Raw genomic sequence first — 12,191 nt, 5'->3', positions numbered from 1 at the left:
TGACTCACCATAAGCTGAGACATTCCAGACACAGGTGCATTTATACCACAATCAACTGAACCCACAGACAAGTAATCTCCCCAGAGCTTCTAAAACTAATTGGCTGCACTAGTGATGATTTAGATGTGTCATACTGAAGGGGAATACTTATGCAATCAATTATTTTGTGTTTTATACAGTATCTGCAATTAATTTAGAATAGTTTGCAGAGATCTGTTTTCATTTTGACATAAAAGAGTCCTTTTCTGTTGATGAATGTAACAAAGGAAATTAAATCCACCGTGATTCAATTTTATATAACAATAAAAAGTTAAAACATCAAAGAATATGAATACTTTTTAAAGGCACTTTAGTTAACACACACTTATTCTTCCAAAGCTTGTAACAAAACAGTGATGAGCAGTTTAAACTACAGCAAGTCCAAATTACACAATACACCATAACAATTACTGTACGTGATGACTTTTAACTTCACTACAGAATTACTATAGTTGAACAAAATCATGAAATAAAAAACCTGTTTACTCCTCTTGAATTCCGGCTTCAAGAAAGCATCTGTGCTCATGAGGGGTCTAGATATTTCAGCCTGCATTGTAGCTCTGTGGATAAAAAAAAGAATTTCATTGCAATTTTTTATTTTCTTTCCGTATTTATTTTATTTCCAACTAACATGAATTTTTACTTTCAATTAGCCCCATCTTTTCATTTCTAACTGAAACATGAATGCTGCTACTTATCACTGTGAAATGAATGGAACCTCTATAAACACATACCTTAAAATCTCACTCAAAAATCAATTCTAGGGATCCTTATCCTAGCTGATAATGGTGAGAGTAAACTACTGAAATGCCTGGCAAATGTAGACTACAACAGTTAATTATCACAAATGTCCAATTCCTGGAAACTGCCAGTCATGTGCGTGCAGCCCCATTTTATAGTATGCACACACCAAGTGGTTTAGTCGTTATCTGACAAAACATTAGAATGGACAATATTTGTGACAGAAGCAATCTGAACTGTGCTATGATTTTTGGTGACACAACTGGACTCTAAACAAATCCAAATCATATTATGTGATATCATCTACTGTTACATACTTGTAATTTTTTTATTTTTATACTGTATTGAGGATTTGTTCTATTCTGTGTATTGTATTGTATTGACCCCCTTCTTTTTGACACCGACTGCATGCCCAACCTACTTGGAAAGGGGTCTCTTTTTGAACTGCCTTTCCCAAGGTTTCTTCCATTTTTTCCCTACAATGGTTTTTTGTGAGTTTTTCCTTGTCTTTCTTAGAGAGTCAAGGCTGGGGGGCTGTCAAGAGGCAGGGCCTGTTAAAGCATATTTCTTACGATGAATGGTGTAATAAACATAAAAAAATCCAGTGAGTGGCAGCTTTGTGAACAAAAATGTCTTATCAATGAGGCAAGTCAAATTAATGCCAGAAAGGCTATAGACAATCAATAACCCCTTTTACAGCAGTGATGTATAGGAAGATGCCTCTGTCAAATTTAGAAGTCTATCCTCTACAGTAGCAAAAGACAACAGTGAACTCTACTCCTAACAGCAAAATACAACAAAATAAGGCTGCAGTGGGTATTTGATAACCAAAATGTGATTTCTGAAAGCTGAAAAATGTTCTTAGCCTAACAAATCTTGATTTCTGCAATGACAAGCAGAGGACAAGTTCAGACATTTTTCTGAACAGCATGATTCCATGAATCTATTCTGTCATTACCAGTGGTACACTGGTATTGTACTGGAGTGGGGCATGTTTTTTATGGCACACACTAGTTCTCTAAATATTAACTGTCAATTCAGCATAATCTTAATACTATGAAGTACCTAATCATTTTTGCTTACTTTGTGCTGTATAACCACAGCCTACCATTTTTCAAATGGAAATTTTCAGCAGGATAGTATGTGAGGTCACAAATCATGTAACATCTCATGTTACTTCCTTGAACATGACAGTAACTTCAGTTTATTTTTATGGTCTATTATTATGGTAGTGCATTCCGCCTTTTGGGTTGTGCAGGGTAGTGACTAACCATTGTATTCAATGAGAAATGGTCACGTACAGTTTGCAAAGTGTCTCACAACCAACATTGTTCCACTATGACTATTGGCAGCAATTGTCCAAGGGGGACCAGGATGACTGCTGGTGGCCATTCTCCAAGGAGGAATGGGATGACTTGCAGAAGGCCAAGATTGGGTTATAACATAAAAAAAGTTAAAGAAACACATCAAATTGCTGTACCCATGCCTCAAAGAAACCAATCTCTTCTGTAGGAAAATGAAGTTCTTATCTGACAGTAGATAGGTATGCCTAATAACATGGACACTGAATGTATATTGGTGTATATCATTTGGATTTAATTGATTTTACTGTTTTCTCACCTTGAAATGTATGTGTGCATATGTAAATACTGTAGCATTTTATACTTTACTGTTACAATATTAAAGGTGTAAATCTGTATAAGCAGTCTCAAGACTTTTCTCTTCCATAACAAAAAAAAAACAATTAACTGAGCTGAACTGAAAACTTTTCACAAGGAATTGTGAAACCAAACCAAATGTTCAATCAAATATTTTAAACCAGCCTTCAGAAAACCTGTGCAAATCCTTCCTTGGATGCCAGGTAACAAAAATATGTCATGAGCAACACAAAGTCTGTTGATCACAGACAGGCAAAACCCACAGATGCAAGTAGCAAAACTAGGCTGCACCTTTGTGGAGAATATGTGAAATCATTAAGCAGCTGGTGACTTGTGATTAAATTAATTAAATAGCTCGTTTTACACAGCAGAAAGACCTGCCTCTTAACAGTAAGAGATGCCAAATGAAGTTTATTATCCAAACTTGGCTTATTTTCATATGTCCAAACAATGGTTTAGAAGGTGAGATGGAAATTTATTACACCCCTGCTCATTTCTCCATTTCCCATTTACTTAAGTGACACTGCAGGCATTGCAAAACACTGAACCCATATGGGTGATTAGTTTAAAAGATCACCCAATCTGTTCATATTGCAGTAATGGGCCTGGCTTTCCTGATTGATTAAACAGCAAAGTATAAATATTTTACAGGGTCATGCTGCTTAAGGTATTGGTCATGATTTACAACTCTCATGATGAAATATAAATATTTATTTGTTTGATAATAAAATGGGACCTTCAACAGATATTTTCCAATCATGCATTTATATTGAATAAAGTAGAATTTAAGAAATAAAGAGTATAGACAGCTGACACCTGAATGCAATATTTAGTTAGTGTCATACTCTTGAAATCCTTGCATTATTTTCACATTGGCATTTCTTTTCCTTGTAGATGCAGAATTTAGAATCCTGATTTTTAATGAATTTCAATAATACGGGTAAACAATTAAATTTTAACTCACATTACCAGAACATGTCTCTCTTTTATCATAGAAAATTGTGGCCTTGTTGTTGTATATATAATGAAAATTGAACAAGATGGAATTTTGATTTAATCTGAGTTGACAGTAAATAACAGGCGGAGGATAGAATGAACAAGGCATTTACTTTCATAGAGGGGCAGTCCAATTATAAAGGGAAGTTGAACCTTATGGTTGACACTTCTGAATCTGGACTTCTTTGAGATGATAATAATGCAAAAAATGTATTAACATTATCATCATCAATCATTTCTCAAACCTGCTCAGGATCACAGTTGGTAGAAGAAGTGTATACTGGCAGAATCAGCTACATGGCATCTATGGAAAGCATACATCAAAGGGCACACTTATTTATTTTGGCTCAATTTAAGATTACCAGTCAACCTAACCTACACACCTTTGAGATACTGCAGAAAGTCAAAGTAGCATAACAAGAAAACATGCGCATGTCAAGAACAAGCAAACTTCACACAGGCAGTAACTGGTGCGAGGGATGAAACCAGATTTCATTTACATATTTGGCTGATGCCTTTATCCAAGACGACTTACAACATTTGTAATTCATTTGGTTACATTTCTTTTCGGTTTTCCAGTCAGAGCACAGGCAGGTTAAGTGACTTGCTCTTTGTCACATAGTGTCAGTAGCGAGATTTGAATCCACAACCTCTAGGTTGAAATTCAAACCCTTAACCACTACAGCACACTCACTGTATGTTTCAAGAGCTGTGAGGCAGTTGTGCATTACACAGTACCCCTATGTCACTCTAATATACACCCAGAACCATTTAAACCAAGTCAGGGTTGAGAGAAACTTGAGTAAGTCCCCTGCAGCACTAGGTGCAAGATGGGGAACAACCCTGGACAGGAGACAAGTCCAATTTAAAATATTACAAACTTTAATAAAATAGTAATAGGCTAAATCTCTTTTCATGTACTATGTGCAATAAATTAGAATAACCTTCCTCCTGCATGTATGTGTTGAGAATAGATGGAAATTCATTCCCAAGAGAACAAGAGAATTAAGTTTAGAACTGGTAAAATAAGCAATGGGGGCACTTCTAAGTCGGAGCTTTCTAACAGGCATGAGATCAGTATCACAAAAGCAAAACAGCACAGTCGCCAAAACACGAAACACAATCCAAACTTGTGGGTGGTAGCATCAAAAAAGTGAAGTGCTGACTATCTGGTAAATCTCTCCCTAAATTAATAATGCTGTTCACAAAGATTGTAGAACGTGTCTGATAAATTAAAAACATGGATATCAGTAGTATTGTAATGATGTAAAGAGCCACATTAAGTACAACATCAATTGCCAAGTCACTGCAAGTAACGTGACTGGCAATGAATGCTGTTGAAAGCGCAACAAGACTCATGAGAAAATGTGTAGCCCAAAATAACGTCTTGATGATGTCCCCAAAAAACATATGAAAAGAAATAACAACAATATGAAAAATGACTTATTATTCAATATCGTTGTACCCTCGTAGTTAATATTCAAAACAGTATGAACCTCCAAAATGTAAATATATATTAGCCTAAATTATTGTTAAGATTTGGTTTTGCTTTCTTTTTTTGACATTTAAAATTATTTTGTGTTTTTTATAATGCCATTTTGTTTTTCTTGATATATACTGCTCAAAAGAATTAAAGGAACACTTTTTAATCAGAGTATACCATAAAGTCAATGAAACTTATGGGATATTAATCTGGTCAGTTAAGTAGCAGAGGGGGTTGTTAATCAGTTTCAGCTTCTGTGGTGTTAATGAGATTAACAACAGATGCACTAGAGGGGCAACAATGAGATGACCCCCAAAACAGGAATGGTTTAACAGGTGGAGGCCATTGACATTTTTCCCTCCTCATCTTTTCTGACTGTTTCTTCACTAGTTTTGCATTTGGCTACAGTCAGTGTCACTACTTGTAGCATGAGGCGATACCTGGACCCTACAGAGGTTGCACAGGTAGTCCAACTTCTCCAGGATGGCACATCAATACGTGTCATTGCCAGAAGGTTTGCTGTGTCTCCCTGCACAGTCTCAAGGGCATGGAGTAGATTCTAGAAGACAAGCAGTTACTCTAGGAGAGCTGGAGAGGGCTATAGAAGGTCCATAACCCATCAGCAGGACCAGTATCTGCTCCTTTGGGCTAGGAGGAACAGGATGAGCACTGCCAGAGCCCTAAAAAATGACCTCCAGCAGGCCACTGGTGTGAATGTCTCTGACCAAACAACCAGAAAGACTTCATGAGGGTGACCCAAGGGCCCCATGTCCTCTAATGGGCCCTGAGCTCACTGCCCAGCAGCATGCAGCTCGATTGGCATTCGCCATAGAATACCAGAATTGGCAGATGCACCACTGGTGCCCTGTGCTTTTTACAGATGAGAGCAGGTTCACCCTGAGCACGTGACAGAAGTGAAAGGGTCTGGAGAAGCCATGGAGACCGCTACAGGCTTGACAAAGGCACCTTGGCTGCCATTAGGTATCAGGATGAAATCCTTGGACCCATTGTCAGACCCTATGCTGGTACAGTGGCTCCTGGTGCGCGACAATTCCTGGCCTCATGTGGTGAGAGTATGCAGGCAGTTCCTGGAGGATGAAGGAATTGATACCATTGACTGGCCACCACACTTTCCTGACCTAAATCCAATAGAACACCTCTGGGACATTATGTTTTGGTCCATCCAATGCCACCAGGTTGCACCTCAGACTGTCCAGGAGCTCAGTGATGCCCTGGTCCAGATCTGGGAGGAGATCCCCCACAACACCATCTGTCATCTCATTAGAAGCATGCACCGATGTTGTCAGGCATGTATACAAGAACACAGGGGCCATACAAAGTGCTGCGTACAATTTTGAGTTGCTGCAATTAAATTTTGTCAAAATGGACTAGCCTGCCACATAATTTTTTCACTCTGATTTTTGGGGCGTCTTTGAATTCAGGGCTCTGTAGGTTGATCATTTTCATTTCCATCAAACGATGTGGCATCCTTTCGTTCCTAACACATTACCCAGTCTATATCAGTATAGATATCCAGGAGGATTTCTTTTTCCCATTGAGATCTGATGTGTTTTCAAAGTGTTCCTTTAATTTCTTTGAGCAGTTTATTTTAAACACTGTTACAACTTTGCTGTGTATTGATGGCCAGAAGTGTGAATCATGTGACATCACCATTACGATGGTATAAATGTCAGTGCCATACACATTCTGGTTATCCAAGGTTGCAATCTCAAATAAAACTAAATGTGTTTATGTTGTTTGAATATTCCTGGTTAAGAAATCTTTCATTTTGAATTTTCAGCTTTGGTTCTGCTTTATTGTTTTCGGTTAAGCTGACTCTCCATATTAATTTCTTCAACAGTGTTTCATCCTCTGGTACCAGTTTTCTTTCAACCTACAACTTTTCAACTACTGGCAGTAAACATATCCTTTGTACAATATCAAAATCATAGGTGACATGCTACTCTTAATGTTTCAGTACACGCACAAAGAAAAGCAACTGAAATAACAAAGGGTAACTTAACATTCTCAAAGTAACTTAATCAAATACAGGTTTACTGTGCCAAAATACTTAATTCAGTGAAGGGTTTTGAGAAGCTAAAGCCAATCCCAAAAGCATTAAGGGCAAGGTAAGAACCAAACCTGAATAGCATGGCAGTGCTTTTCAGGGCACAATAACATGCCCACCCATACTCACTCATATGTAACTAGTTAGGACTCAACAAACCATGGGGAAGATATGCAAACTACACACAGGAATTGTCAAATTTGAACCTAGGGCTCTGGAACTAACTACTATACAACTGTAAATGCAAAAATGTGTATACAGTATGATAAACTGAAAAAGGAATGAATTTGGCATTGCATGTAATTATAAAGTTAATCTATCCATTAATTGTCTTATCCTACTTCCTCAATTACAAGGTCAAAGGCAGACAAACTTTAACCCAGCATTATGAGAAGCATAACAGAAACCAATCCAGGATTAAGAGCCAATTCATCATAGGGCAAACTCACACACACAAAGCAGTTTCTATAGACAGGGACCAAAAGTTGATATTTAGAACAATTTCAAAGAAGCTTTTCTTCTTAGACATTAGATTTGTTTTTTCATGTTATAATAATTTGAGATGCTATTGTTTAAAATATGTTTTAAAATACAAATCTAATCAGTATCCAAAATAATAGGCAAACTGTTATATATTTAATGAAAACATGCTTACTTTGTTCAAGCTGCTCTAAATGATATCACAACTGGGTAACTTAATTTTTAGTTATTGTGAGTTTTTACTGGGGCTTTTTTTCCACAAGGTTTAAGGCAATGGAAACACAGAAACAGTAGTATGGTGTAGATCAGGTAAGCTGATTTATGTTTGCTATTAATTACAATATTATGTTATACAAGTAACAAGCTAAATGCAACATTTAATTAAGAATTTCACTGAATCAATGTAGTCTGTACATGTATCTATAGTACTACTACTACCACCACCACCAGCAGTACAAGATCAGTTCAAATTTATCAATTAGTCTAAAACATCTTTCTTTGCAATGTGCAAAAACCCATTTTGAATGCATGCCAACTTTACATTGATGAAAACCTAGAATAAACTGAAACTTGGTCCCTGGAGCTGTGAAAATGACATGTTATACACTGCACTGTTTTGTCACCAATAATAATTTCAGAAATTTACAGATCTGCACAAGTCTTCTAAAAGTTTACCCACGTCTTTGTTATATGAAGTCAGAGTGTACCAATCTTTACAACAAAGACTTCCAGAGCAGAACTGGGTCATGGAGAGGGTGACAGTCCACCTTATAGAATACTCACAAACACACCTACAGAGTGCCATTGGGAAAATTAAGAGGATTATACTGACCTAGCAGCCTGTCCTGGTACTTCATAAGGAAACAGAGGCTGTGGAGATCAGAAGAAGAAGAAGATAGAACTTTATTTGTCCCCAAGGGGAAATCTGGCTTTTTACAGAAGCTCTTTAAATAATTCAACCAATGTGAATATGTAATTAAATAAATATATACATATACAGACTTAGTTTGGTCTGAACACACATCAGTTGACTATAAAGAAAAATGTTAAAAAGAAAGAAAAGTTCTGACTTGGCTGTCACAGTCACAAGTGAGGCATCATGCAAACGTATTGTTGTTGGTATAACGAAGCCCCAGTAGCATTTTTTGACACACATTGAAGCAAGGAAGGAATATTCAAACTTCACACAGATGGTAGGCAATGCATTCTAGGGTGGCAATTTTATGTCCTGTGTTTATAAAAATGAGGGATAATAAAAATACATTCTAGGAGATTCTACATACAATCCGACAGTTCAGTTCTAACCCAGATTGTTTCCTCTTGGCTTTAATATAATACATTTCATTTATATAGTGCCTTTCCCGTGCTTAACACGCTATTATCAACACTGGGCAAGAAGAGAGAACAGCTGTCTTAGCAGGATCAACTGACACCTGATCACATCTTAGCTTTCTGCCACCTTCAGCTTAGCAATAATACTCTACTACAGAGTCAACAGAGAATGCCTTCTCTAGAGATTAAATATAAGTAGGCATGAAGGTAGAAATGTAAAAAGAAAAACAAATATAACAAGAAAATAAAAATACATATTATTTTTAGAAATTGTGATATTGTGATTGCTTCTATAAGAAATCATCTTACACACATTAAACAGCTTTCCATTATTACTCCTCTGAAATCACATTGCCATTTGGTTTAAATCACTAATGAACTGGAGTGAGCAAAGCACATAACCAGCTCCTGTCACCAAGGCTCACCAAAGCGTTTACTTCCTCAGACTTCACAGAAAATTCAGACGTCTCGGTCTGTTGTTACAAACTTCTGCAAGTGCAAAGTGGAGTCTTCCCTCTACTGCATTACATCCTGGTATGGCACCTGTTCAAGCTGATGATCATAAATGCCGTACAAAGCATTTTATTGAAATATTTTGGACACATACAAAACACTCTGCCCTTGAAAGGCATACACAGTCTTTAATAAAGACCTTATCCATCATGCACAGTTGCTTTTTTTATTCCTCCCTTCTGACAAAATATCCAGAACCATTCACACAAGCACCAGGCGATTCGGGTACAGGGACAACTTCTATCCACAGGTTGTGTGGAACAGTCGGTCATAAATGCTATACTGCACTGGCACTTAAGAATCTCATTGTTCAATACACACAGGAGAATAAATTTTAACTGGAAAAAGAGTTCAAAATATACATAATACAACTCAAAACCTAAACAAATGGCATTGCATTATTTAAATTACATTTTTAAAAACAGGAACAGCATGTCGAAAGATCATGCTATATATACTATGGAAGGAGACAACAGGCGTAGATCAAACATGAAGACATTAAGTGCCCAATGTTTATTATAATTTAATGCAACGCATTATTAAATAATAGAAACAAGAGACCTTCTCGCTAATCAAATAAATACTTCTTAAAACTGTCAATACGCGGAAGCGTTTTGGCCTCACAAATCTACCGTCCCGCGTTTGAATCTCTCAGACAGTCGCTGCCTGCACGGGTTGAGTTTTCTCGCCCTGTCCGAGTCTGCGGGTTTTTTTTTCCAGATTCTTTGGTTTCCTTTCAAATCCCAAGAATTCATTGGCAGTTTTGGTTTCGTGTAAAGCCTAGTTTATACTTGACGCATCCGAGCTGAGCTTGAGTGCCGCGAAGCGATAATGACGTCAGATTTGCAGACATGCCACTCCAGTGCGCAAAAATTGTTAACTACGAGGCGTGATGGCCGTGAATTGAAAATGGTTAATATCAAGGAGAAGCTGGTTACGGGGGTCATGCACGTGGATTGGTGAACGAAGGGCTGAGTAAGACGCCACAGGTCATGAAAATGTAATGGGGACATGCAAAAACATTTGAAATGCATTTGCTCATCATGTCAGCCCCCCACTAATGAGGATATTACACTCGCGTTTCCTTCACCGCTCTTGGTCAATTGGTCTGACATTCCACTTTCGACTTTTCCTACTTTTAAAGTCAGTAATAGCAGGCGCAGCTTTTCTTCCATCACAGGGTTTCATATTCTCTGCCGTGACATTATTAGCTATGTGACACTGATAGAATAAATCCACTTATTGATTTTAGAAGAGTATCCACGCGCTTCGACTCAAAAAAAAGACTGGGCGATATGGGATAAGTTTCATACAGTTGTACCTAACATATATCCAAGCTATAGTCATACTATCTGTTACTAAACAGGTTTAATTTCAGAGATTTTCTATAAACATTACAATGGCATTGGGTTCAAAGCAAGACCCAGCACTAGACATCCCGCCAGTCGCAGCTACAAACTGACTCAGGCGTGCCAGTTAAGAATTCTCACTGGGTCTACAAAGAGCCACGTAGATAAGGAGAGAATGTTTAGATTCCAAACAGACAATGATAGGATCGGGATTCGTTCATAGCCGCTCACAGCGGATCGGGTTCGCAATCCGTCCAGAAACGGAGTTAAAGATGAGTTGAAGTACGCTGGGCAAAAGACAGTTGTGTAGTGTCAGGAGACAGTCTCCTACCACGTTGAATAAATCACGGGTCACTCCGTTTTTGAATTCTTTGTAAGATGTTACAGAAAGGTTAATATTCACCGCGAATATTCACGTTGCGTTTTGTTTTGTGAGATGTGTGTGTGGTTCTTCGGAAGTGGGAAAGCTTAATTGTTTTAATCATTGTGAGCAGAAACGTGATTTATTTTGCAAACTAAAAAGGCAAAGAACGTGCTCTGTAATTTAGTAGACTAGTGTGGAACTGCAGATCATTAAGATGTCGTATGTTTTCATAATTTCACAAAATAAACAAAGTAGCTTAACAACAGTTTGAAATATGCGTACCTAAACGTGCACCAAATGTCTTTTACAGATGGTGACGAAGCGCACAAGTTAAAACTTGAAACAAGTCTCTTTTAAATTCACTGACAGGTTTCCTTTATGTGTTACCTTTTACTTTTCTTAAGTGTTCAACTTGAAAGCTGTTACTGCGCTCAATTTTGAAACAATCCTTTGTACTCAGACTTACTTAATTGATTTTGGAATGACAATATCGCGAAAATGCCAACGTTCCACTAATCGTCCTTTGATCCTTTAATAATAATAATAACCATACCTTCCCGACAAACAACAAAACGTGCATAATCTTTAGTAACTATACCCACAAAAAACTCACATAGAGGGCATCTAATCATCTACAGGTCCGGGTATTCGGGGCGCCGTCGCCTCCATGTTCACGTCTCCATGGACACCGCGTTCTTAGAAACACGCGTCACCCTAGATACAACGGCGCCCTCTGAGGGTCAAATCGAACTGAAGGACTAAATAAACCGCAAAAGAGAGTCGAATTACGGGACCGTGTTAACATTCCTGCTTTATTATTCTTTGAATAATGAGCAAAATCTTTAGAGCGGGCTTTAAATATGTAAAAGCACACTAAAAAGTTGTAGTGCTGTGAATTCAACAACATTTCAAAAAGTTTCTTTGATAAATACGGTGTGTAACGCTTGTAAACCACATCATGTGTTTTTTAAACTGAATGTAAGTGAAAAAATTGAAATACACACACATATCTATCTATCTATCTATCTATCTATCTATCTATCTATCTATCTATCTATCTATCTATCTATGCTCCAGTAATATTAGTTCAGATAAATAACTCTTTAAGTTTGGAAAAAAGTGAAAAAATATTGGAGTTTTTGAAGGTTTACATTAAACGTGTTTAAAA

The 12,191-nt window shown here is 37.4% G+C and overlaps 1 protein-coding gene across 3 annotated transcripts in view; it reads right to left on the bottom strand.

The window, feature by feature from the left end:
- cfap65 (cilia and flagella associated protein 65) overlaps window positions 1-11,715 on the bottom strand; it is a 108,421-nt gene extending 96,706 nt beyond the window's left edge. The window contains exons 1-3 of one of the 3 annotated variants that reach the window (XM_039756508.1): window positions 11,637-11,690; window positions 8,298-8,335; window positions 518-599 (exon numbers count right to left, since the gene is read on the bottom strand). In XM_039756508.1, coding sequence (XP_039612442.1) covers window positions 518-592 — 75 coding nt within the window. In that variant the 5' untranslated portion in view covers window positions 593-599; window positions 8,298-8,335; window positions 11,637-11,690. Of the gene's footprint in view, window positions 1-517; window positions 600-8,297; window positions 8,336-9,222; window positions 9,255-11,636 lie in introns of those variants that run through there. The other 2 variants (XM_039756509.1, XM_039756507.1) reach the window with 2 other exon arrangements.
- Between the last annotated feature and the right edge of the window lie 476 nt (window positions 11,716-12,191).

This window comes from Polypterus senegalus, chromosome 6 (assembly GCF_016835505.1).
Source record: "Polypterus senegalus isolate Bchr_013 chromosome 6, ASM1683550v1, whole genome shotgun sequence".
Lineage (NCBI taxonomy): Eukaryota > Metazoa > Chordata > Cladistia > Polypteriformes > Polypteridae > Polypterus > Polypterus senegalus.
Note: the sequence above shows the minus strand (reverse complement) of the source record. Positions and strands in the feature narration are given on the sequence as shown.